This window comes from Phacochoerus africanus, chromosome 2, assembly GCF_016906955.1.
Source record: "Phacochoerus africanus isolate WHEZ1 chromosome 2, ROS_Pafr_v1, whole genome shotgun sequence".
NCBI lineage: Eukaryota > Metazoa > Chordata > Mammalia > Artiodactyla > Suidae > Phacochoerus > Phacochoerus africanus.
This window is the reverse complement of record NC_062545.1, coordinates 71,466,342-71,494,037: the sequence shown is the minus strand read 5'-3', so window position 1 is coordinate 71,494,037 and position 27,696 is coordinate 71,466,342. Positions and strand designations below refer to the sequence as shown.

Below are 27,696 nucleotides of genomic sequence, written 5' to 3'. Positions count from 1 at the left end.
TCATGGGGACCTGCCAGTGTAGAATGAAGGTCCTTAGCCCAGGGTAGTTTACTGGAGCTCTGTGAGATGGCAGGTAGGGAATTCACAGAGAAAAGAGAAGACCAAAAGTAGACAACTGCAAAACAATGCATTTGGCAGCAGGAGGAAGAGCTAGTAGTAGATCTGTTGGGAAAGTTGGAAAAGAGTTAGAGAAATATTCCAACCTGGAAGCCAAAGAAGCAGTTGCCAGATAGGAATCGAAATGGATGAGGCCTGGGCAGAAACTAATTCAAAAGTGGCATTTCTGAACAGTGGGGAAAAGAATTATTCTGGTGTAATAGTTGGCCATTTGGGGAAGAGTGGTTAGATACTAGGCTATATGTAAAAATAAACTTCATTTGGGTTATAACTATAAATATAAAAATTCAAAATACAAAAAAATATTTTCTACAACTTGGAGTGAGGGAGTCCTATCTATTTGTGTGTGTGTGCACACATATACGTAAATATATATGTATATACATAAATATGTGTGTGTGTGTGTGTGGCATCTATATTCAAGATAACCACAAAGAAAGTTTAAAAACAGGCTATGTGGATGGGGAGGAAATACAAACGAAATGTATGGTAGGAAAAAAAAAGGGTAAATATCCTTAATATAAGAAGAGTTTCTGGGAGTTCCTATTGTGGTGCAGCAGAAACAAATCTGACTAGGAACCTTGAGGTTACGGGTATGATCCCTGGCCTTGCTCACTGGGTTAAGGATCTAGCATCGCTGAGAGCTATGGTGTAGGTTGCAGACACAGCTAGGATCTGATGTGGCTATGGCTGTGGTGTAGGCCGGCAGCTGTAGCTCCAATTGGACTGCTATCTTCGAAACTTCTATATGCCACAAGTGTGGCCCTAAAAAGCAAAAAAAAAAAAAAAAAAAATTTCTGTAAACTAATGAGAAGGTAACACACGAAATGGTAGGCACACTTCGTTTTCTGAGGAAGAGCTATACAGTAACATGAAAATGTCTCGTAACTTAAAAACTGAATCTTAAAATGATAATGAGATGGTAATGTTTGCCTCTTAGACTAGCGAAGATTAAAATCCATCTTAACATCCACTGCTAATGAGAAATTGACACTTAGGTAATAACTGTCATTAAGAGCTTATGTTGATATACCATTTTTAGAGAATTATTTGTCAGAATCTATTGACGTTTTAAATGTACATACACTTTAATCTAGCTGGCTCATGTCTAAAAATATATCCTGTATAAATCATAGCAGGAGTTCCCATTGTGATTCAGCAGAACTGAATTTGACTGGTATCCATGAGAACACAGGTTCGATCCCTGGCCTTGTTCAGTGGTTTAAGGATCTGGTACTGCCATTGCTGTGATCTGTGGTGTAGGTCACAGATGCATCTTGGATCTGGTATTATGGTGGCTGTGGCATAGGCCACAGGCTAAAGCTCCATTTTGACACCAGCCTGGGAACCTCCATATGCCTCAGTTGCGGCCCTAAAAAGACCCCCCAAAAAAAGAAAAAGAAAAATCATAGCATAAGTACTTAAGATTTATGTAAAAGGGACTTACTCCATCATTTTTGATTAGCAGAAAAACAAAGAATAGTTTGAATAGCCTTTGATGTAATAAGTCTGGGTGTCCTCACTTGGAAAGAATTTCATATCTTGGTAAGAAAGGAGGCAGAAGTTGTAGCCTGACATTGGACTGATTCTATCGCCATTTAATACTAACCTGTGTATATGAATATGTGTAAATAGAGGTTTTGTTATAAGCATATGAAAACATTGGCAAGGATATACATCATTATATATAGAGGCAGGGATGGAGGTACAAGAAGGATGGAAATATTCATTGATGCCCTTTGAAAGGGTGCTCTTGGGGACAGGACTGAGCGAGGTGTGGGGACCTGTGAGCTGTGGGTGTAGGTTACTGTGGATTGGTTTCATCAGGAAGGAAATGAGATGGAAATTTAGCTTGAGAGGCCAACAGGGCAGTACAGAAGATTTTGTTTCTTTTCTTTAGTTATATGGGATAGGAGAAATTTGAGTCTGTTTGTTTGCCCAAAAAAGGGAGACAGTACAAAAAGGAAAAGTTGTGGTAACTAGAAGATTCTGAGGGTGGTGGACTTGGTAAGAAACAAGTGGTCCTTCTTTCTCTGAGGTCATAGAGGGTGAGTGAAGTTGGTGGCAGGTCTTTCAAGAACTCCACACAGACGGCCCCCGTGAAGATAGGCAAAGCCGGGGACAAAGAGGAGGGGATTACAGTGGGCAGTGTTGGGAATGGAAGAAAATGGAAAACACTGAGAACAGCTCCTTTGGTATTAATTAGGCACAAAAAAATAGGCATAAGAAAGACACTTGGGAAAGACATAGGAAAGAAAAGTCAAGGGGAAAAAAACGTAAATTCATTAGAGGAAAGAAAAAAAGACCTAAGGCATACGTTCAGAGCCCATGTGTTCAATATTACTAATATGTAATGAAGTGAGTTGGCATTTCCTGAGTGCCCAGCAGCCCAGAGGAGGAAAGGAACCCCGTGGGTTAGGTTAGAATTAGAAGATTTCAAGCATTAGTGACACTTAAAGGGCTGGCTAAGGGTCACAGGCTGTGCAGGAAAGCTCAGTGGAGCAACATAAGGGACAGAATGTTGTAATAAAAGTTTTCTTTTAAAAAAAGGAAGGAAGGGAGGGAGGTGGAGAAAGAACAAGTTGGAGTCACAGGAAAATGTGAATTCCTTACAGAAGAGTTTCAAGTTCTAAGGGCCAAGCTATAGCCAAGGTGATGGGTGCACTTTACGAGCAGGAGGGTCTGAGAGTCAGCATAGTGGGGACAGAGGTGCACCGTCCAGCTGACAGAGGGTTCAGGGAGGGTGTTGCCTGAGGAGGGCTTAGCAGGACTGGAGAGGGATGGGGCCCGGGGTGGGATTTGAGGATAGGTGGTAAGTTAGGTAACTGGAGGGAACACTCATTTTTAAATAGATTGTTCAGTATCGGTAGAATCCTGTGAGACAGTTTGGCCCTCCGCCTCTTCAATGCCATTGCTTCTGTGGTAAGAATGTTCCAGATCGTCCCCAAGTCTGGTTGAAGGCATTTTATTTTAGCTCATTGGCCCCAGCCAACCACGTGTTCCTCTTACTCTGCATTTACTTTACCACACACACAGTGACTGTCTTCATGGCTCCTGACTGGCATTAGCTTTAAATACAACTGTGTCACCTCTGATCATCTTGAACTCTGCAGTGTATTCTCCATGAGTCCTAAACTGCCAAATTTACATCCCTCTTAGTGTTTCTCTCCAAAGTCAGAAATAAATGCTTTTTATACTACTTGGCAGGTTTCAAAAAATGACCAGATTTGCAGGCATTCATTGTGGCCCTGGAGTGCCTTTCTCCAAATCTACCTTGCCTCCCCCCCGTGCCCACCAACTGTTCATTTCAAAGGACTTTACAATAGCACCTGTACCTTTAAAAGCTTTGGATAGAATATGGCTTCAAGTCACACTCAGTATAGAGGCTTTTGTCCTTGATTGTGACATGTGAGGTCATCAAGAGGTTTCTAGGCTGGGGCACTTTCCAGGTGTCATTTGGGATAAAGACAGCAGGATTGCCCAGAGAGAAAGCTATTTACATATTTTCTATCTGAAAGAAACGATTATCAGCTTTTGGTGACTTAGGGCTTTGTCTGTGGCTGACTGTTTGCTCTCTTCCTAATCCTTATTCTCTTATTCCTTTTACTTCATTTTATTTTAATTTTTTTTTTTGTCTTTTTGCCATTTCTTGGGCCGCTCCCGCGGCATATGGAGGTTCCCAGGCTAGGGGTCTAATTGGAGCTGTAGCTGCCAGCCTACGCCAGAGCCACAGCAACGCAGGATCCGAGCCGCGTCTGTGACCTACACCACAGCTCACAGCAACGCCGGATCGTTAACCCACTGAGCAAGGGCAGGGATCGAACCCGCAACCTCATGGTTCCTAGTCAGATTCGTTAACCACTGCGCCACGACGGGAACTCCTCTTATTCCTTTTATCCAAAAAGTAATGAAGGTAGAAATGTTAACCGGCCTGAGGTTGCCCAGATTCCGAAAGGTCTCATGGGCCTTAATTGCTAATACTGGACAAGGTGTCTTTGTTTAATTAGGAACAATAGGATTTCTAAGTTGTTCCTCTTCTGTTCTCTAAGCTAATACATGTTGTTGCTAACGTTTATTTAATACCTGAACATAGGGACATGAAGAAAAGTTGAGTCTTCACATTTAGAGAGGAAATCGAGTATGAAATTTCTGTCCTAGAAAAGAAGTCTTCCTGGATTGGATTGTTTGGCAGAAGAGCTAAATTTGACTTCCAGTGCTGGGGCGGGAGGCTGGGAGTGAACAGAGAACTGAAGGCCTCTTCTCTTCCGTGGGCCATGAGGAGACCCTGGGAGGTGGGTGTGACAGTCACCTTTTAGGGAAGGACTGAGGTGGAGCGAGGATAAACAGCTTCCCAGGGGTCACCTAGCTTTTGATCGTTATGGAATAAGAATTCAAATTCAAGACTGTTTTCACTACTCCACACTGTCTCCCTGAAAACAGAAAGATTCTTCACCATCAGCTAGTTGCTGCGAGGTGCTGGATCTTCACTGTGCGGCTCTGCATCTTGAAGAGAAAATTCTCTTCCTGTTTTTCCCATGTAAGAGCATGCAAGTGTCTATTCAGGGATGCTAACCCTTAACTATTCTGCTTTCTTTTGTCCTAGATTTTCTACCCTAGCAAGGATGGTACAAAGATCCCCATGTTCATCGTCCATAAAAAGGGCATAAAATTGGATGGCTCTCATCCTGCCTTCCTCTATGGCTACGGCGGCTTCAACATATCCATCACTCCCAACTACAGGTAAGGGAACCTCAGCTGTAGCGGATCTTCTCTCCACAGTGGAGAGAACCAGAGACTGGTCTGCTGCATCGTGCTTTTCTCATACATTTAAGTGTCTGTTTCTTGCTGGTTGTTTCCAAAAAGAGGCAGGATTATGTGTTAACTACCTACGTTGGAGTGTCAGGAGTTTCAGGATCATGACAAGCTAATTTTGCATCTTTAGTGCACTAAATGGTTTGATGCTGAGGCCAGCTGCCAGGCTGCAGAAGAAGGTCAGTGTCAAGTGAGGCCTAGAAGAAAGGAAGCTCCCCCCTTGTGTTTGTCATTTGCTGCCACCCCCTGCCCTGAGGTTCTCTCCAGAGGAATGATGTTTCGGCTAATGACTGTTTTTCAGCAGCACAGTCTTAAAATAGGCTCTCTTAATATTCAGCCCAAGTATATTTTTTGTATACTCTATTCAACCGTTGTAAATTGTTCTGTACTGTTTCTGTGAGTATTTCCTAATAACTTGTGTTCGGGGAGAAAAAAACATACATTTTTTACATTTGCTATTGATTTTATTATCCCATTCATAGTGTAAAATGGAATTTGAGCAAATTCTTAATGATTTTTAAATTTTGAGCATTTTGAATAAAATCAAGGAGTTAAGTTGAGCACTGATATCAGCAGAGCACTCTGCTAGTTATTTCAGACCTGATGAGATTTGAAATGCAATCCCTGCCCTCAAGTGGTTTATTGCCAAGTTGTGAGCTTCTTTGACCAGCTGGGGAAAGAGTTTGATTTTATCCTTTTGTTAGTGAAGAGTTGATGAAGGTATGAAATCATCATGTAGAACAATATTTTTGGAAGATTTCTTAGACATCCTCATGTGAGTAAATTGAAGGGAAACTGATTGGAAGCTACATTCTGTGGTGCCTTCTTTATACCAAGCCCCAGTCTGAGCCCACAGATGGCCTGCTCATCTCTTGCCAGAGAGTTCCCCAGGCAGTGAGATTTGCCTTTGCATTGGTACATCCATGTCTGTATGGTAGGACCATATTTATTCTGTCATTATTAGTCTGTGCATCAGCTACTAGCTAGTGGTTCATTAGCTTTACCTAGTCCTTAACAGCAAAAAATGAAATGTGTCATTATTTGCCCCTCTTATCACTGAAAGTGATGAAACACAGGCTTCAGTTTCAAGTCACAGAAATGCATGAACATGTGTTTTATCCAGCGAACAAGTCAGAGGACTGCACTTGAGCCCCATTGCCTCAGTCCCCACAGGGAGCTTGGAGCAAGACAACACTGCCTGAGCACATCTGTGCAACAAGTATTTACTAAGCTTGCTCTGGGTCAGGAATCAAAGATGAGTAAGGAAGTGTCCCAGAACCCAGCTGGTATGCTGATAGTTTCAGTAGAGACCATCTGAGGTGCATGAAAAATGTCCGTTACTCAGCAGTAACGAACCCAACTAATATCCATAAGGATGCAGGTTTGATCCCTGACCTCGCTCAATGGGTCAAGGATCCAGCATTGCCGTGAGCTGTGGTGTAGGTTACAGACACTGCTCAGATCTGGCATTGCTGTGCCTGGCATGGGCCAGCAGCTACAGCTCTGATTCGACCCCTATCCTGGGAACCTCCATATGCCACAGGTGCAGCCCTAAAAAGACGCTCCCCCCCAAAAAAAAAAATATTGAAGAGAGAGAGCCACATGGGTGTATTCTGATCACTCACCCTAACTCTCCTTTCCTCGCATCCCGAACATCCAGGAAATTAGCACTCAGACCATCTACAGCCTCAGGTTGCAGAAGCCTGCAGTTTCCCCAGTTACTAAAAGAAAGAAAGATAAAATTTTCAGAAAGTTCTCAAAGCAAAATTAATTTTAGCTAACAGCACATTGAAAGCTAGCCTCATTCAGTACTGTTAGGGTCAGAGGAGAAGAGAAGGAGGAAAACATAAAATGCAAATTTTCCAATGGAACTAACTTTCTCCTAGAAGCTTTGTGCTAGGGTTTCTTCTGTTGATGTCTAGCAGTCCTAGGCACTGCATTCTTATTTTCTGGTCTGTATCCTTGATCTCCTCTACCCGCATCCCACCTAGTTTGTCTCAGTTTCTCTGAAAATGGAAAACCTGTTTTAAATTCCTGTTTCAGAAAGAGCTTTCTTTTTGGACCCTTGACCCACTGAGCGAGGCCAGGGATCAAACCAGAGTCCTCAGGATACTAGTCGGGCTCGTTTCCACTGAGCCACGACAGTAACTCAGGAGCTTTCTTTTTTCCAACTTGAACAATTTGGAGAGAGATACTGAGGAAAATAGTACCAGGGACCATTACCCATGTTCCTTCAAGCACAGCACCATTCACTTGCAGTGTCACATGGCTGGCAGTATTTTGTTTGCCAAGACAGTTGTTAAAAATGAGGAATGCTGAATGCTCATGAAAATGTATGAGCTTTGCAGTTAATCATTTGTCAGAAGTTCTATTTTTCACTTCAGTCAAGTAATATACATTAAGTATGGGGCTCCTATTTAGATGCCGTCACGTGCAGTGTCTTAGGGATACGTGGAGAGGCGGGGGGATGGAGGGAGGCAGCGTGGTCCTCACTAGGCAGTTAACGGCAGGTTAACTCTTCTTACTGTGCTCAGTGTGTCCAGGCTCATCTTTGTGAGGCACATGGGTGGTGTCCTTGCAGTGGCCAACATCCGAGGAGGCGGCGAATACGGAGAGACGTGGCACAAAGGTGAGGTTCTTTTCTCTGCAGGGACACGGATATGGCATCATCAAAGCAAGGTCTGAATGAGCTGAGAGGTTAGGGCAGAAAAATAAGGATACTTTCAAATACATTTCAGGTACCACTCCCCTTTTAAATGTAAACAACTTGGTCTTTTCACGTTTTCTTTTCCTTTACAGTCTATTTAGTGAAGTACGTATTTTTCAGAAGCATCCCCTAAAGACCATAATCCACTTTTTTTTTTAAGCAATGAATGGGGTACATTTTTATCTTTCACTGTCAGAGGTGAGTTTGGGGGCACTTTTGGTATTTATTGTTTCTTCTGTTAGGCAAATAATGCTAAACAGTAAAAGCCCAGCTATCTCATAACATAGCATTTTCTCTATGAAAGCAGAGAGCAGTCTGAAATAGAACTTTCTGTTCCCAGTTTGGGCATCCTTTTGCCTGTTTGCTCTGATTTTTCCCAGCACTGCTGAGAAATCACACTGCTGCTGGGGCTCTATCACATACAGGTTTTATTAAACACAAGAACGCAGTCATTTTTCTTTTCTGGTTTTAATGATTTTGTCCCCGTGCTCTGGCCTCCTGAAGTATGTATTCTAGTTGAGCAAATTGCTTCTGTACTCGGCTTTATTCCCTAGGTTGTCATTCTTTAAAAAAAAAATATGGCAATCTTTATTTTTAAAGCCCTGTCTTTTCCTTTTCTTTATATACGGAGCACTCCCGCCTCCCAGACTTCTGTGTAACTGAAATTCATAGACCAACCAATGACTGGAAAAGGACGTTCTCCCCTTACCTTAGTCCTGTGTTTTGGGGGAGGGGCATGTGGGGCGCACCTTCACTCCTCTGCACATCAGCTGCTGTGTATGAGACTCTGCTGGGACGAGCTTGCCCCCAGTGCTCAGCATGGCCACAGCACCCGGCAAGGGGGCTCTTCTCCCGCAAGAGGAGCATCCCAGACCACCCTTCACGTCTGTGCACCCTCTCGTTCTTTTCTGCCTCCCTAGGCCAACGGCTCTGGTTTTCTGCATCACATCAGCAAGGATGAGGGGGGTAGACCTGTAAAGAATTTTCATAAGGACCTGTTAGGTGTCAAGAGGTAGGAAAGCCCCGAGCTTGACCTCTGAGTGTTCAGCATGTACCCCTAGGACCGATGTCAGACAGCAGACTCTTTGAGCATCTGAGCATCTTAGCAAAAGTGAGTGTCCCTACTTCACACACAAGCCCCAGCCTGTCAGCCATTGTTGGGTCACTGCTGCCAGGTGTCATCCCTGAAGACTTTATCAATTGTCATTGTACTTATAGCAGCATAGAATTCCTTGTGCAGTTTTGATTTGGACCTGTATTAGAGTTTAATTCCACTAAAATCATACTGTAAAACTGTGATATTAAGAGATGACTAATAAAAGAAGAATAAAAATAAAATCCCTGCACATATCATATGTTTTACATCCCAAATCTATATGCTAAAGTCTGGACCCCTTGACTCACCTGTTTTCTTAGGTAAAGATGTTGGTGAGGGACACACTTAGACACCCACCTGCATGGACTCCTGACCCCGTGGCCTTCTCACCCCAAGAATCTGGGTTCTTCACCACAAATTCCTCTGGTTATCAGGTGTCCACCATGCTCTGATAGGGAAGGATGTCCTGGTCTTGGTCACCTCTCTCTTTCTCAACTCTGTGTTAATTATAACCAAGTTATTATCCAAAAGCCTTGAGGGGAGGGGAGTTTGCAGCTTGACTGAGGCTAAAAGTTGATTACCTGCGTTTAGACTGATCACAAACTTTCTCCTAATTTAGGCAGTGAAGGGGCCCAAAATGGACTTTTTCCAATTAGACTCTAGTATAGTGAGGATTGATAAATTTAGATTCCATTATGTTAATTGAGTTTAAAATTTAATATTCTTTAAAAAATATACTTATATACCCAAAATGATATTATTCCTGGAAACTAAGTAATCCTAGCTGTTCTAATTCACCAATAATTTCTTATTAGAATCTTAATAACATTTATTTTGATATGAAAATATTTCTTCAGTAGTACTTCTTCATCTTTAATTGTATTTCGGCAAAAGTGATTAATCTCAAATATCTAATTAGATCTGTGTCTGCTTTTCGTTCATTTCATAGATAGTTATTTCAGACATCCATCCTTTGAGGGCACAACTTTGACTTTTGGCCTTTACTTTTAAAATGTTCCAAGACCTTACAAATGTTCCTCTCTTTAAGTAGTTTTTTTGTTTGGCTCTATATAGTGGAATGACTTCTAGAGGAGGAAGCTCAGATCCTCTTCATTCAAGACTGAAGAAATTGTAATGGGGTGCTCTGTGCACTGCCACCTCCCCACCTAATTCCTACTTAAGTTCTTTGCCCTGGGTTGCTTAAAGTCCAAGAGCTGAGTTCTCCTAATCACTTACCCACCTCAAACCCCTGCAAAGAGGAGGGGTGAGAAGTGCACCTCTCTGCACTAATCTCTTTCTTCCTTGTAGGGTGGGGGGGAGGGGTCCGAAGGGGTAGGGGCCGTACACTCAGCCTCCTCCTCACTAGCTATGTGGATCTTAAGCAGGACAGGACTGCTCCAGCTCTTGTTTCAGTTTTTAATCCAGCTCCTCCAAGACCACAGGTTCTTTTTGATGACACACTTTCACATTGTCATTCTCTGATGTCTTAACAGACCATCTTTTCCCTTTGAGGCATTTGCCTTTTAAATTCTAAGAGATTTTAGAAAAACACAAATCCACCATAGGAAGTAGCAGTTGTGGTACTGACAGTGGATTTCCACAATGCATAACAAAATTTAAATCGAGGCATTTTGTGTTAGCCCTCTGTGTTTTAAGTTGTCAATAGTCCAAACTATGCCTTATCATTATTTGAATTCCCCTTAGGTTAAAATGTTGTTTGTTTTTTAATGTTTTGTTAATTAACTTTCTTTCACTTTGGCACATTGTAGGTGGTATCTTGGCCAATAAACAGAACTGCTTTGATGACTTTCAGTGTGCTGCTGAATATCTTATCAAGGAAGGTTACACATCTCCCAAGAGACTAACTATTAACGGAGGTTCAAATGGAGGCCTCTTAGTAGGTGAGAATTCAGTTTTATTTGTTATACCTACTAGTTAACGCTTGGAGTTTTCAGATACTCACTTTACTTTGGCTATTGGATACAAAACTTATTTGTATCTAGGCATCTAAGAAACAGCATATGAAGACATAGCTAAACCCCCATTATACTACTGACTCAACCTGTCATAGCCTGAAAAACTGTTCCTCCTCCTGCTCTGAGTTCTGGGCTGAACCAGAGTTCTCAAACACCCACCCTGGGTAGGACCCCTTTCTCTCCACAAAGTGGACCCCTGGTTTCTAGGGTTCAGTCAGCACAGGACTGAGTCTAATAACACCCCTATGACCATGTTACCCAGAGCTTATAAGCTGTGGGGTGCTAAACACTGTGGGTGCAGAGAGAGAAGTTATTACAGAACATGAGGTACATGCAGAGATGGGTCTGCAGCTTGATAGTAATGAAATAGCTCACAGGAATCATTCACTCTTGCTGAGCACCTTGTGTGCCAGGCTCCATGTTGAGTCTATGCACACAGCCTGGGATATGGGGATAGGTGTTATTCCCATGTGACAGAGGAGGACACTGGGGCACTGAGAGGTCAAATGGCTTGTTAGTAAGACAGTAAGACTGGGATTGATACTGAGCACTGTGGCTTTAGATTCTGCCTTTGTGACCTCTATGTGGCCCTGCCTCCAAGTAGATTTTCCTCATTTTTGGTACTTTGCTTTTTTGTCTCTCAACAGCACTTAACATTGTAATGAATTTATGGTGGGCCTGAATTTTCCTTGCTAGATCCAACATCTAATGTCATTAGGAAATGAGGGAACAATTGTACAAATGTAGATTAGTACATATAGACTCAACCTAAAAAAACACATGACAATTTTCAGTTTTCAATCCACTGTTATCAAAGATAATGACACATTCACTAAGTTTCCTTGTCTTTGAAATATACTTACCTATGTCAAAACTTGGATTCCTGTTCTTACTTTTTACATCCCAGTAGAATATGGTCTAAAAAAAAAAAAAAAAAAGTTTCCCATGGATGAAAAATATATATGTCCAAAGTAATTTGTTTAAATTTGGAAAGGGTGGAGATGTGGCCAAGATGGCAAATTAGAAGCCTCTGAGCACACTTCCTTTCACAGGCACACTAAAATTACAACCATTTATGGAACAACTGTGTGTGAGAACAACCTGAAGACTGACAGAAAGAATCAACCACTGTGAGACAGGTATGGAGGCTCAGACACACAGTATAGTCAGGACCCAAAACTTTGGCAGGCAGCCACAAACAGGACAATATCACATTTGCGGAAGTCCTCTCCAACACAAGAGGGAGTCTAGACCCAGAGTGGGCTCCCCTGCACCGGGAAGATGAGCCCCAAGGATATCTGGCTTTGAAGCCATTGGGACTTACTTTCAGAAGAGCCAGAGGGCTGTGGGAAATAGAGACTCCACGCTTAAAGAGTACACACACATTCTCACATGCTCCAAGTCCTGGCAGAGGCAGCAATTTGAAAAGAGCCTGGTCATACCCACTTGCTAATTTGTGTGTGTGTGTGTGTGTGTGTGTGTGTGTGTGTGTGTGTGTGTGTGTGTGCTTTTTGGGGGCCTCACCCATGGCATATGGAAGTTCTCGGGCTAGGGGTTGAATAAGAACTGTAGCCGCCAGCCTATGCCACAGCAACATGAGATTCAAGGTGTGTCTGCAACCTACACCACAGCTCAGGGCAACGCCAGATCCTTAACCCACTGAGTGAGGCCAGGGATTGAACCCACGTCCTCATGGATGCTAGTCAGATTCATTATGCTGAGTCACTACAGAAACTCCCTACTTGCTGATCTTAAAGAGCCTTCCACAGGGGCAGGAGGCAACTGGGACTCTTAATAGGGACACAGATGCTGGTGGCAGTCATCTCAGGGGAGCTCATTCTACTACAAGGCTGCTGCTGCTGACAAGTGCCATTTTGGAGTCATCCCTCTGGCTATTAGTCCTGTAGCCAGCCATGCAGAGGTCAGGCCTTGTCCACCAACATGCCCAAAGTAGTCCACCCTGCCACAACTGAAGGGCCCATGCAGCCTATATAGGAGGCACCCCTAGAGCATATAACTCTGTTCACCAGAGGGGAGCATGCTGCTGGGCCCTATAGGACATCCTACCTTAGGATACTTCTCCAAGGGCAGAAAACGTAACCATCCCACCTAATACATAGAAACACAGAGAATGAGTCCTCTGACTTCTCATTTTTATCTATGTTGCAAACTAAGGAGCAAGACAAAACCCCAGAAGATGAGATAAGAAACCTACCCAATAAAGAGTTCAAGGTAATGATCATAAAGATACTCAATGAATGAAGGAGAAGAATGGATGAACGCAGTGAGAAGTTTAACAAAGAGATAGAAAATATAAGGGGGGAGCCAGCTAGAAGTTAAAGAGTACAATAACTGAAATAAAAAACATACTAGAAGGAAATCAACAGTAGATCAGATGATATAGTGGGATGGATCAGAGAACTGGAAAAAAAGAACTTTTTAAAATAAGGATAGCTTGAGTGTCCTCAGGGACAGCATCAAACTGACATTCACATTATACAGGTCCAAGAGGGAGAGCAGAGAGAGAAAGGGGCAGAGAACTTATCTGAAGAGAAATAGCTGAAAGCTTCCCTAACCTGGTGAAGGAAACAGACATCCAGATTGAGAGGCCACAGAAAGTCCCAAACAGAATGAACCCAAAGATCCACACCAAGACACATTTTAATTAAAATCACAAAAGTTAAAGAGAGAATCTTAAGAGCAGCAAGAGAAAAGCAATTAGTCACTTACAAGGGAGCTCCCATAAGACTGTCAGCTGGCTTTTCATCAGACTCCTCAGGCCAGAAGGGAGTGTGCAATATACTCAAAGTGATGAAAGAAAAAAACATACAATCAAGAATATACTATCTGGCAAAGTTCTCTTTCAGACCTGAGTGAGAGATCAAGACTTATACAGACAAGCAAAAGCTAAGAGTTCAGGACTACTAAACTGGCTGTAAAGAAATGTTAAAGGACTTTTCTAAGTGGGGAGAAAAAGCCCACAACTAGAAAAATGAAAATTATGAAAGGAAAAAACCTCATTGGTAAAGGAAAACATAAAGATAGATCAATCACTAATAAAGCCAGTAAGGTTAAAAGACAAAGTAGTAAAATAATTTATATCCATAATAATAAAGTGATACACAAAAAGTTGTAAAATATGTTAAGACATTAAACATGGCAGGGGGGAATATAAATACAGGATCATTAGAAAGTGTTCATATGATATGATATGACAGACATCATAAATACCACTTACACGTGGTATCTAAAAAATGGATACAAATGAACTTACTTGCAGGACACAGACTCATAGACTTTGAAAAACTTATGGTTACCAAAAGGGACTGGTGGGGGGGGGGGGAAGACTGGGGCTTTCGGATGGAAATATTCTAATACTAGGTTGTGATGATGGTTTTACAACTATAAATATAATAAATGTCATTGAATTTTAAAAAAATACTCAAGTTTAAGAGATAGGTCATCAATTTAAAGTAATCACAAATATGTTTAGGTTGTTATATCTGAGCCTTATGACAACCAAAAACAAAAATCAACAGTAGCTACATAAGTAGAGAGAAACTAAATCAAACACTAAATACCATCATCACATCACAGCGAACAGAGCAAAATATTAAAAATAAAAACTACAAAAACTACCAGGAAAAGTTTTTTAAATGGCAAAAAAAAATACCCATCAATAATTAATTTAAATATAAATAAACTAAATGCTCCAATCAAAAGATCGAGTGGCTATATGGATAATAAAATAAGACCCAACTATATGCTACTTTCTAATTACTGCCTCTATGCTAGGACTTGGAGCATGTGAAACTTATGTGCACTCAGTTTGGCTCCAAAAGTACACACAGACTGAGAGTAAGGGGATGAGAAAAGGTATTAAATACCAATGGGACAAAAAGGAAGATTGGGTAGCAATACTCATATCAGACCTAATAGATTTAAACAAAGATTTTAACAAAAGACAAAGAAGGGCATTACATAATGATGAAGGGGTCAATAGAAGAATAGGATATAATATGCATAAATATGTATGCACCCAACATAGGAGCAACTTAATATGTATAAGGCAAATATTCACAGACATAAAGGGAGGAATTGAGAACAAAACAGTAATTGGGGACTTTAATACTCCAAGTGCACCAATGGATAGATGTTCCAGACAGAAAATCATTGAGGAAAAGACTGGCTTTAAATGATCCATGAGACCAGGTGGACTTAATAGATTTAGAACATTCCATCCAGAAACAGCAGAATACACATTCTTTTCAAGTGCACATGGAACATTCTCCAGGATAGATCAAATGCTAAGCCACAAAACATGTCAATAAATTTAAGAAAACTGAAATCATATCAATCTTTCCCAACAACAACAATATGTGATTAGACATTATAAGAAATAAACTACAAAAAAATACATAGAGGCTAAATATGCTACTAGATAGACAACCAATGGGTCACTGAGAAATCAAAGAGGAAAATTAAAAAATACCTGGAGACAAATGAAAATGGAAACACAGTGATCCAAAATCAGTGGGATGCAGCCAAAGCATTTCTAAGCTTTATAGCGATACAAGCCTGCCTCAGGAAACAAGAGAAATCTCAATCTAACTTAACACCTAAAGGAACTAAAATAATAAAAGATCAGGGCAAAAGTAGAGTAAAAAGGAATAGAAAAGATCAGTAGAACTAAGAGCTGGTTCTTTCAAAAGATAAACAAAATTGATAAACCTTTTACCAACCTTGCTAAGAAAAACAGAGGGCCTGTCCAAAGAAAATTAGAAAGAGACGCTACATCCAACACCACAGACATGCAATGGATTATAAGAGATTACTATGAACAAAAATGGACAATCTAGAAGAAATAAATTCCTGCAAACTTAAACTCTCCCAAGACCAAATCAGGTAGAAAATAGAAATAGACCAATTACCAGTAATGAAGTTGAATCAGAAATTTACAAAAAGGAAAAAAAAAAAAAAACCCTCCCAAATAGTCCAGGACCACATGTCTTCTCAGGTGAATTCTACCAATATTTACAGAAGACTTAAGCATCTATTCTTCTCAAGATGATCCAAAAAATTGAAGAGGAAGGAGCACATCTGAACTCATTCTACAAGGCCAGCAACAACCAGATATAAAAACCAAAGACACCACACACAAAAAAATTACAGGCCAATATTGTAGTTAACATAGATGCACAGATCAACATGAAGTATTATCAAACCAAATTCAATAATACAGTAAAAGCATCATACACCATAATAAGGTGGGATTTATCCCAGGGATTCAAGGATAGTTCAGTATCTGTAAATCAATCAATGTGGTATTCCACATTAACAAGTTGAAGAATAAAAATCATATCTCCATAGATACAGAAAATTTTTTTGATGAAATTCAACATCCCTTTGTGATTAAAATCTTTTAGCAAACAGGGTATAGAGGGTATATATCAACATAACAGAGGCCACATATGACCAGCCCACCACTAACACCATACTCAGTGGTGAAAAGCTGAAAGCATTCCTCTAAGGTGAGGGACAAGACGAGGATGTCCACTCTCACCACTTCTATTTACATTGTATTGGGAGTCCTAGCCTCAGCAGTCAGACAAGGAAAATCAAAAGAATCCAGTTTGGAAAGTCAGAGGCAAAACTGTCACCATTTCTAGATGACATGATACTACATATAGAAAATCCTAAAGACACCAGCAAACAACTAATAAATGAATTCAGTAAAGTTATAGGATGCAAAATTAATACAGAAATCTGTTGCATATCTATATATTAACAACTATTAGAGAAAGTAAAACAGTCCCATTTAAAATTGTTATCAAAAAGAATAAAATACTGAGGAATAAATCTAACCAAGGAGGTAAAAGTCCTGTACACTGAAAACTATAGGACACTAATGAAAGAAACTGAAGATGACACAAACAAATTCAAAGATGTACCACGCCCTTGGATTGGAAGAATTAATACTGCCTAAACTGCCATACTACCCATTGTACAGAGTCAGTGCAATCCCTATCAATATACCAATGGCATTTTTCACAGAACAAAGAATTCTAAAACATACGTGGAAACAGAAAAGACTCCAAAGAGCCAAAACAATCTTGAGAAAGACAAACAAAGCTGGAGGTATTATACCCCTTGATTTCAACTATCCTGCAAAACTCTAGTAACCAAGACAGTATGGTAGTGGCACAAAAACAGACGTATAGATCAATGGAACCAAATAGAGAACCAAAAAATAAACCCACACATATATGGTCAATCTACAACAAAGGAATTGAGAATGTGCAGTGGGAAAAGACAACCTCTTCAATAAATGGTGTTGGAAAAGTGACACAGCAGGTTAAGGATCTGGCATGGTATCTACAGCAGTTCAGGTCAATGCTGAGGCATGGGTTCATCCCTGGCCCAGCACAGTAGGTTAAGGATCTGGCATTATAGCAGCTTGTGGTGTAGGTCACGACTGCAGCACAGATCTGATCTCTGGCCCAGGAACTTCTGTATACCATGAGTGTAACCAAAAAAAAATTTAATAAAATTAAAAAAAATAAATTTAACAGAGTTCCCGTCATGGCACAGTGGTCAACAAATCCGACTAGGAATCATGAGGTTGCGGGTTCGATCCCTGGCCTTGCTCAGTGGGCTCAGGATCTGGTGTTGCCGTGAGCTGTGGTGTAGGTTGCAGATGCAGCTCGGATCCAGTGTTGCTGTGGCTGTGGTGTAGGCCGGTGGCTACAGCTCCGATTAGACCCCTAGCCTGGGAATCTCCATGTGCTGCGGAATTGTTCCTAGATAAGGCAAAAAGACAAAAAAAAAAAAAATTTAAAACAAGGAGCTACCACCTCACACAAGTATTAACAAGGATGTGGCTAAAGGGGAACCCTCATGCACTGTTAGTCAAAATGTAAATTGGCTGCAGCCATTATGGTAAACTGTATGGAGGTTCTTTGGAAAATTTAAAATACAACTGCTTGTATGATTTAGAAGTTCCCCTTCTCTCTTTTTTTTTTTTTTTCCCAAAGAAATCAAAACCACTAGTTCAAAAAGATACATGCTCCCCTAGGTTCACTGCAGCATTATTCCCTATAGCCAAGGTATGGAAGCAACCTAAGTGTTCATTGATAAATTAATGGATAGTGTGTGTGTGTGTGTGTGTGTGTGTGTGTGTGTGTGTGTGTGTGTGTGTGACATACCCAGAGTGGAATATACTCAGCTCTTTAAAAAGGAATGACATCTTGCCACTTGCAGCAACATGGGTGGACCTAGAGGATACTATGCCAAGTGATGTAAGTTGGAAAGAGACAAATACTTTATGATTTCACTTTTATGAGGAAACTAAAAAGCATAAACAGACTCATAGGTACAGAGAACAAACTAGTGGTTGCCAAAGGGGAGTGGAGTGGGGAGATGAGGGTAATTAAGAGATACAAGTCATTATAAAAAATATCACAAAGATATAATGTACAGATAGCATAGGGAATATAGTCAATAATATTTCGTAATTGTGTGACAGATGGTAACTAGACTTATCATGATAATCATTTTGTGATTATAAAAATACCAAATCACTGTTTTACATCTGAGACTAATATACGTCAATTATACTTCAGTTTTTTTAAAACCTTAATTTAGAAAGGGTATGGATAACATTCTTAAACACCAAATAATCACAAGTTTAATTCATGCACTCCACAAATATTTGTTGAGCAACATGAAGTGCTGGGCATTTTTCCAAATACTGGGCATATGTCAGCAAAAGGAACAGAAAATACCTCTGTGCCTGCATGGAGCTTTCCTTCTGTCAGAGGCGGCAGACGATACACCTGAGGCCAGCATGGCCCACATCTGTCTGCGCAGAGAGCCGAGGGTGTTGGGAGAGGTGAGGGATGGATGTCTTCACCAGTGTAGAGAACATAGTTTATTCTGTGAAGTGAGAAGCCTTTGGAAAAGTTTTGAGCCGAGAAGTGTCATAATTTGACTTTTTTTTTTTTTTTTTTTTTTTTCCCTTTGACCATGCCCACAGCATAGAGACATTTCTGGGCCAGGGATCAAACCTGCACCACAGCAGCAACCCAAGCTACTTCAGTGACACCAGATCCTTATGTTGCTCTGACACAAGGGAACTCCTTTGGCATATTTTTTTTTAATCAGGATCATGCATTGATCCCATTACTGTGTTAGGGTAGACAGAAGGGGAGGCAAGGGCAGAAAAGCAGGAGGCCAGGTAAGTGGCTTCCGTCTCAGTGAGAGAAAATGGTGGCTTGGACCTGGGTTGTCAGATTCTGGGTATATTTTGAATTTGGGCCAAATAAATTTGCATACAGATTAAATATGGAGGTTAAAGGAAGAGAAGAACTAAGGGCAAATGTAAAATTTAATGGGAAAGGACATTGCAATGCCATCTGATTTCAATAGTGGGAGAGCTGTGTTATAGTTTACCAGTTCATCGTATATAACTCCATTTTATTTTCAGAGTTTTATATTCAGGAATTGGTTTATGCCTATTAACAAACCAAGTCCTTTAAGGAACCTGAGTTCCCCCATCAGGCTGCCGAGATACTTATATGAAAGTCCAGATTCCAGAATCCTGCCCCTCTGTCCTCTGAGTGGGAAATAGGATCTCCAGGGGTAGCACTCAGGATTTAGGATCACAAATAAACACTGAAGTCAGAACTGGAACAGGAACCTTGTGTTTTTTGTGTGTTGTTGTTGTTGTTGTTGTTTTTCCCAGAGGTAGGAAAAGTTCAGCTCCCTCAAGTAGCTCCATCACTCCACCTCTGATGTACTTCCTCCCAATGCCTCTCCACTTCCTTGCGCTGCCTTAGGTACCCGATCCCTGCTCTATGGCACCTGTACTTTCCCAGCAGTTGTGAGAGCTGCACTGTGATTACTTGTTCACGTCTTTATCTTTCGCACTAAATTGTTCAATGATATATCCCCAAGCCCAGAGTCAGGCATGTGGCAGTAGTTCAATAAGTATTTGTTGAATTATCCAAAAAATAAGTTTTTAAGTATATGAGAAGAGTATTAAAAAAACAGAACAAGGAGTTCCCATTATGGCTCAGCAGTAACAAACCCAACTAGCGTCCATGAGGACTCAGGTTCGATCCCTAGCCTCTCAGTGGGTTAAGTTGTCGTGAGCTGTGGTGAAGGTCGCAGACGAGGCTCAGTTCTGGCGTGGCTGTGGCGTAGGCCGGCAGCTGCAGCTCCGATTCAACCCCTAGCCTAGAAATTTCCATATGCCGTGGGTGCAGCCCTAAAAAGACCAAAAAAAAAAAAAAAAAAAAAAAAAAACAGAACAAGAAGCTGTCAGTATTGGTTAGAGCTCTGAGCTGGGGTTTAGGCCCCCTTCTGCCTCAGGCTACATGAACTGTTTGTACTCACAATTCTGACACCACATGTGGGGTTTTTTTCCCCCACACCAACCCAGTTCTCCAACTCTCCAGACACCCCCCAGGTGTCCTGCAATTCAGTTGACTTCTGACAGCACAGACCCCACCAGGGAGGGGTTCAGTCCCACAGGCCTGCCCCCACTTCAGACACCAGTGCACGTTCTGGGCCTCCCGTACTTCTGACTGACATCCTGTAAGTTCCCATGCCCTCCTTGTTCAGTTCATACTTTGCTACAACTCAGGAACACTCTTCTTAGAGTTATCAGTTTGTTATAAAGGGTAGAACTCAGGAACAGTCAGACCGAGCAGATGCACGGAGTGAGGTGGGGGCAGGGGCGCGACTGCGCGCAGAGCTTCCGTGCTATCCGTGAGCACCTGACCCTCCCTACATCTCAGTCTGTTCACCAGCCCAGAAGCTCTCCAGACTTGTTTGGTGGGTCGTATGGAGCTTCTATGCAGGCAAGATGGATTGAATCATGAGCCATTAATCATTAACTTGATCTCCAGCCTCTCTCCCCTCCCCAGGCTTCAGGGGTAGGACCAAAAGTTCCAATCCTCTAACCACACTGCGGGTTCCTTGGGCAACCAGCCCCCATCCTAAAGCTATCTAGGGACCTACTAGGAGCCACCTCATCAGCATAAGCTCAGGTATGGTTGAAACGGGCTAGTTAGGAATTTGGAAAGACATTCCTCTCACCCCATCACTCAGGAAATTCCCAGGGTTTTAGGAGCTCTGTTCTAGGAACCAGGGACAAGGAAAAATAGGTATTTCTTTTTTTGTCTTTTTTTGGTGTGTGTCTTTTTAGGGCCACACCCACAGCATATGGAGGTTCCTAGGCTAGGGGTGGATTGAATTGGAAGTGTAGCTACCAGCCTACACCATAGCCACAGCAGTGAGGGATCCAAGCCGTGTCTGCAACCTATACCACACCTCACGGCAGTCAATGCTGGATCGTCTTTTTTGAGATTCTCTTTAGGGAGTAAATCTCTACTACTGACGAGAATATTCCACCCTTGGGTACAGTGGAAGGAAGGGGGAGAGCTCATGGGCTACTGAGTATGTGATTTCTGATGGTGTCTTCCTGTGTGCTCTTGGAAAAAAAAGTTAGAATTCTGAAAGCATTTAAGTGTTGCTTTGTTCTATTTTGGTTTCGTTCATTACAGAGATGTTTAACGATGGACCACCCTTTTCTATCTTGGTTTTTAGCTACTTGTGCAAATCAACGACCTGACCTCTTTGGTTGTGTTATTGCTCAAGTTGGAGTAATGGACATGCTGAAGTTCCATAAATATACCATTGGTCATGCCTGGACCACTGATTATGGGTGCTCGGACAGCAAACAACACTTTGAATGGCTCATCAAGTAAGGTTTTTAAATCATCTTGACATATCTGTGTTGCTACCAGTTTGTTATCAGAATACTGAACAGAGTCAAAAGGATGAGTGTTGGACTCATAGTCCCCTTCCATGACTCATATTTGCATGTAATTTTCTATAGAAGTAAGGGGTAAGTGGTGGGAATACCAATTTGTCTTCCCTGTTTTGATCTGGTCTTTAACAAAAAGAACACTCTACAAAGATATGATAGGCAGAATTCTAAAGATAGACCCTACAGAGTCTCCTTCATGGCTTAGTGGTAACGAACCTGACCAGTATCCATGAGGATACAGGTTCACTCAGTGGGTTAAGGATCCAGCATTGCCATGAGCTGTGGTGTAGACATGGCTCGGATCCACGTTACTGTGGCATAGGCCAGCAACTGTAGCTCCAATTCGACCCCTAGCCTGGGGACCTCTATATATCATGGGTGTGGTCCTAAAAAGAAAAAAAAAAAAAAGATGGTCTCTGGGATTCTTGTCCCCTGGTTCTTCAGTCAACCACCACTCTAGGTTGTGTTGTGAAGGAGGACTGTACAGATTAAAGTTACTAATCAGCTGACTTTACACTAAAGAGATTATCCTGGATTATCTGAGTGGGACCAACCTAATGACAAACCCTTAAGGCAGAGCACTTTCTCTGGCGGGAATCAGGGACACAGCAGAAAGGGGAAGTCAGAGGGACCAGAAGTGCGGGAAGGACTCAGCCTGTCACTGCTGGCCCTGAAGGAGGAGGAGGGGGCCTTTAGGACCTAAGAACAACCCCACATACAGCCACATGGAACTGAATTCTGCCAAGAGCCCTGGAAACAGATTTTTTTTCCTAGAATTTCCTGGTAAGAGCCCAGCTAGCTAGCACCTTGATTTCAGCCTTGAAAGAGCCAGAGAGGAGTTCTCGTCATGGCGCAGTGGTTAACGAATCCGACTAGGAACCATGAGGTTGCGGGTTCGGTCCCTGCCCTTGCTCAGTGGGTTAAGGATCCAGCATTGCCGTGAGCTGTGGTGTAGGTTGCAGACGTGGCTTGGATCCCGCGTTGCGGTGGCTCTGGCGTAGGCAGGCGGCTACAGCTCTGATTTGACCCCTAGCCTGGGAACCTCCATATGCCGAGGGAGTGGCCCAAGAAATAGCAAAAAAAAAAAAAAAAAAAGAAAGAAAGAGCCAGAGAGCCCAATTGAGCCAACACAGACTTCTGACTTACTATGAGATCAGAAACCTGTCTTGTTTTTAAAAGCTGCTACATTTGTGGTCATCTATTACTGCAACCGTCAAAAACTAATTTTAAAAAGTGTCATAACTTACATATATATGGGACTTTTTCTAAATTTAGAAATAAGGAAATAAAGAGGAATATACCAAGTACAGTTAAACTTTTTTACTTTCAGTACAACCACATATATTTGGAACTACAAGTTGCATTACTGAAATATTCATATTCCTCAACCACTTTGGCAATAATAGTGAGAAAATGGCATTCATTTAGATGCTTGGTACTATAAGCTACATTCTTTTTTGGCTTTTCACTCTTTACTTCTCACAAATAGGGTTTGGGGATTGTTATCAGCAGTGTTTAGGCATTGCTCTTGGAATTGTATCAGAAGCCTGTGTCCCTTGTCTTCTCAGTCAGCTATAAGTTTTGATAGGGTAATTTCCAAAGTCTTTTTTTTTTTTTTTTTATGTGCTTTGTGTGGCTAGCTCTCCACTTAGAGACTGAATTTTTTTTAATTAAATACTTTTAAAAACTATTAAAATTCTGTTCTTTAAGGGGAAGAAAAATTTACTTTGAAGGCTATTACTTTGAAAATACACAAATAGCCTCATTGACACACGCTGGTAAAAGCTTAATATTTGAAACTGTAGTTCAGATTTGTAGCATACATAAAATAATGTCCTTAGGGGGATAAGTACCATTTAAACTCAGTTGAGAAGACTGAGTTAATTGTATATTGAGTTAATTGTATATTGAAGGCAACAAAATAATTCAATGGGACTTAATACCTCTAAAATTAATTTTAAAGCAAGTTCTAAATATTTTTCTCAAGATGTCTGTGATAATATTCTTTCAGACTTTAACTTTCCAACCCAGCACTCACAGGGCTGTATTTTCCTCTTACATGCTGCTCCAAACAAGCAGGGAGTTCAATCAAGCATATTAAAGGAGCTCCCCCCCAAAAAAAGATCTAGATCTCCAAGTTTGTGAATGGCTAGGATAAAGCCTAACAGATTTTTTTTTCTACAAAACTTGTAAGAATCTTTAATGTATAAATGTGGCACAGTATTTTAAGAGATATTACTAACTTGTTTCTCCATAAGACACTTTGGATTTCAAGTTTTTCGACAAAAGAAAGATTTGCACCTATTATATCCACAGTCAGTAGTTTAAAAAAACAATCAGCAAGATAGGGGTAGGGAATTAAGACACTATCATGTATAAAATAAATAATCTATGAGGATATACTATACAGCATAGGGAATATAGCCAATATTTTTTAACTTCAAATGGAGTATAATCTATAAAAATATTGAATCACTGTCATATACCTGAAACTAATACTGTAAATCAACTGCATATCAATTATAAATTTTCTTCATGTAAAAAACAAATGGGAGATCCCATCATGGCTCAACAGAAATGAAGCTGACTAGCATCCATGAGGATGCATGTTCTATCCCTGGCCTCGCTCAACGGGTTAAGGATCTGGCGTTGCTGTGGCTGTGGTGTAGGCTGGCAGCTGTAGCTCCGATTAGACCCCTAAGCCTGGGAACTTCCATATGCTGTGGGTGCTGCCCTAAAAAGAAAAAAAAAAAATGGACTATCAGTCCACTTTGTAGCAGTGAAAAATAAAATGAAATATTCAGCTCAGGACAGTTAGTGGGCATAGAGTTTGGGTTGCTTCAAGAACCCTGTGAGTTTCTTTCTTACACAGTCTTCCAAAGTGGGAACCAAATAAAGGACACAGCTCCCCAGCTTCCAATAACCTTGGCCAGTCACAGCCCAAACTGATGCCAACCTACTCCACAGTGGTCACCCCCATGCCAGTTAGCTGCAGACCTCACTGCCAGTGAACCACACAGGTCACTGCCCACCACGCCCCTTGACTCCCCTAGTGAACACGCAGCCCTGCTTTTCATATCTGCCCTCATGGAAATGCCTTCGCCTTTCAGATATTCTCCGTTGCACAACGTGAAGCTGCCAGAGGCAGACGACATCCAGTACCCATCCATGCTTCTCCTCACCGCTGACCACGATGACCGAGTGGTCCCGCTTCACTCCCTCAAGTTCATTGCCACCCTTCAGTACATCGTGGGCCGCAGCCGGAAGCAGAACAACCCTCTGCTTATCCACGTGGACACCAAGGCGGGCCACGGGGCAGGAAAGCCCACAGCCAAAGTGATAGAAGAAGTCTCTGACATGTTTGCCTTCATAGCGCGGTGCCTGAACATCGACTGGATTCCATAACTGACATCCCCACTCCTCCAGCTGCGGAAAACCTCAAGGGCTGTCCCGCCATTAAAACGGAGAAACCACTGGACGTCACGCTTCCCCACACGAACACTCAGCCTGCACTCAGACTGCAGTTGAACAGAACTGCCTCGGGGATTTTATCTTTTCTAGGCTTCTCCTTTTTAACTGGCCCTTGGCGTTTCTTTTCCGCCCTGTGCAGGCACATGTTTTGAAAGAAAAAAAAAAAAAAAAGGCATGTTTGGATAAAGAGCTGAGTGGCAGCCCTCACATTGTGAATATGAGATTTTGCTGAATTAAGAGTCGTAGTTGGGCATACTTCATATATTGCACCTCAGTGGAAATTTGCTTCTATCACGATAACCAATATATCTTTAAATAAATGTGGGAAGTGCTCTCATGAAAAAAAGACTTCTTTGCAACAATAATAAATGTTATTTAAGAATGGGAGGCTTGATTTCTGGTTCCTCTGTTCCTTCCCCAGAGGTGCTGTCACCCTGCACTGCATCCATCACTTTCCACACAGGTTGGTTCCCAGACTGTGAAAGTCACTGGACTCACATTCACCTGTCTATCAATTTGATTACAGAATATTCCTGGAAATCAAAGTACCTAGGATTATAGAACCAAGAGACCAGAAATTTCAGCATTTGACAGCAGTTCATTCCCCATAGACCACTTCCTAGAAATAGAAATAGTCATACTTTAAAAAATAGTCATACTTTAAAAATAGTCTCCCCAGCCTTGTAAGAGGAGGTTATATCATTCTTCAAACTATTGCCCATTTAAAAAAAATTAAGGCATTTGTTTTAACACTTCATGAACCGCTGTTCCTTTGGGCATCAATTTGGGAAGTGCTGATCTAATTTATGAAGGGGGAAAAAAACAGTTTCTTCTGTCTTATTTTTCAGATGTCACAAAAATTACTATTTTGTAAAAAGAATTTTAACCTTAAAGTTTAAAAAATTGCTTTATCATTCTAATAGCTTGTTCTTTTCCAGGTAAGTGCTATTTTCCAAATCATACATATTTGTGCTTCTCTGGAGAGCTCTACCTCTCAAATTGTGGTCTAAAGTTAGTTAGACACTATTTTAAACTTACTACTACATAACAAGCACAGCTGAAAGGTGGTTACATGGTTTGGCTTTTCTAGCGTCATGTTTTCTGTTACTGTTAGTTTAAACACTGTAGGGAGGTCCCTTCATGGCTCAGCGGAAACAAATCTGACAAGCATCCATGAGGACACAGGTTCATCCCCATCCTCACTCAGTGGGTTAAGGATCTGATGTTGCCGTGAGCTGTGGTGTAGGTTGCAGACACAGCTTGGATCCTTCATTACTGTGGCTGTGGCATAGGTCTACAGCTACCACTCCAATTCAACCTGGGAACCTCCAGTGTGCCATGGGTGCACCCCTAAAAAGACAAAGAAAACAAAGGCACTGTATAGAATGCGGCTGCCATTGAACATATGATTCACTTCCCAATCTCCAGAGAAAAAGTGTGCCACAAGCTAGCAGTGCATACAGAGGCTGACATCACCATCTGCCTGGAGAGATACTAACACTGTATTAGGCTGCTACCTAACCGCTGATCAGCGTGGCAGGAAAAAAAAAAAAAGAAAGAAAGAAAAATACATTTGTCTAGGTAATCCAAAGACAACCTTTATTCCTAGACTGTCTTGGTCATGTGCATGGGTACAGACATGTGCATTGTATCCATTCAGTCCAGAGCATTTTCAAGTTGGCACAGAATCCAACAGTACTTCCCCACTGAGGTCTTAACAGCAGAAAGTGAAAATGCAGTGTATAGTCTCAGCTTCAAGAAAAGCCAATCAGGTCCAGGTTCAGATACGAACTGTCATTTTGTAACGTGATTATGAGGAATAAAAAAGCTAATATACTTACAAGTGCCTAGCGTGTAACTGGCCTCCAATTGTGAGCTCTCTTTTCCCAGACTAATTCTCATATCTAGATTTTTAGCTGAACAACTGAGCCCACAGAATGAAGGTAGCTTTTTTAAACCTTAAATGCTAGATGACTTGGGACTTGGGAGGTGGTCTCCTCCCCAGATCTCAGAGTGTTTTCGCTATTTGGCGCCATCCTCCTCTGTGTGCTATGCTCTACTCCGCCGCTCCATCTTATGCTGCACTCTGGTATTCTGAGCAAAATGTGCATACATTGTCCAGGTGTTCCAACTACCTCATCACAGGGCCCTGCTAAACACACAAGGCCTTTGCTACCTTGGTAAGGTAACATCACATTTATGACATTTAATGTATACACACCTGGAATATTGTAAAACTGCGATTAATCATGTTTCCTAATGTTCCCATGAAAATTTAGGCAGTTACACACAAATGGTGCTGCTGGTAGGAAAGGTCAGCTTACAACGAAGAAAGCCTGTTGCTCCATGTTGATCAGATAATTTTAATAGCCTCAGAGAGTTCCCCAGAGCAGACCACATAACCAATGCCCAGAAGGCTTACAGAGCCTCAAAGATGAGTTAAGGCCAGGCTGGAAAGCTGTCAGGGGGCCCATAAAAAAGCAAAGGTCAGACTTTAAGGGGGTAGTCAGGCCAGTGGAATGAGGGCTGAGGTCAGGGAATAAAGAACATTTGACGGTATTTTGCATCCATTCCTATTCTAGGCGCTGAGAGTGCCAAGAAAAAAAGTCCTGTCTTGATGAAGTTCACACTCCAAAGGGAGGGGACAGACTGACAAATTATGTTGCTCAGTCTCCTATGCTCT

At 41.6% G+C, this 27,696-nt stretch overlaps 1 protein-coding gene across 1 annotated transcript in view; it reads left to right on the top strand.

The window, feature by feature from the left end:
• PREP (prolyl endopeptidase) overlaps positions 1–25,400 on the top strand; it is a 136,391-nt gene extending 110,991 nt beyond the window's left edge. The window contains exons 11-15 of the mRNA XM_047761696.1: positions 4,721–4,857; positions 7,464–7,558; positions 10,502–10,633; positions 21,320–21,476; positions 24,653–25,400. Of these exons, the coding sequence (XP_047617652.1) occupies positions 4,721–4,857; positions 7,464–7,558; positions 10,502–10,633; positions 21,320–21,476; positions 24,653–24,947 (816 nt within the window). The 3' untranslated portion in view covers positions 24,948–25,400. The remainder of the gene's footprint in view (positions 1–4,720; positions 4,858–7,463; positions 7,559–10,501; positions 10,634–21,319; positions 21,477–24,652) is intronic.
• Positions 25,401–27,696: the final 2,296 nt, after the last annotated feature.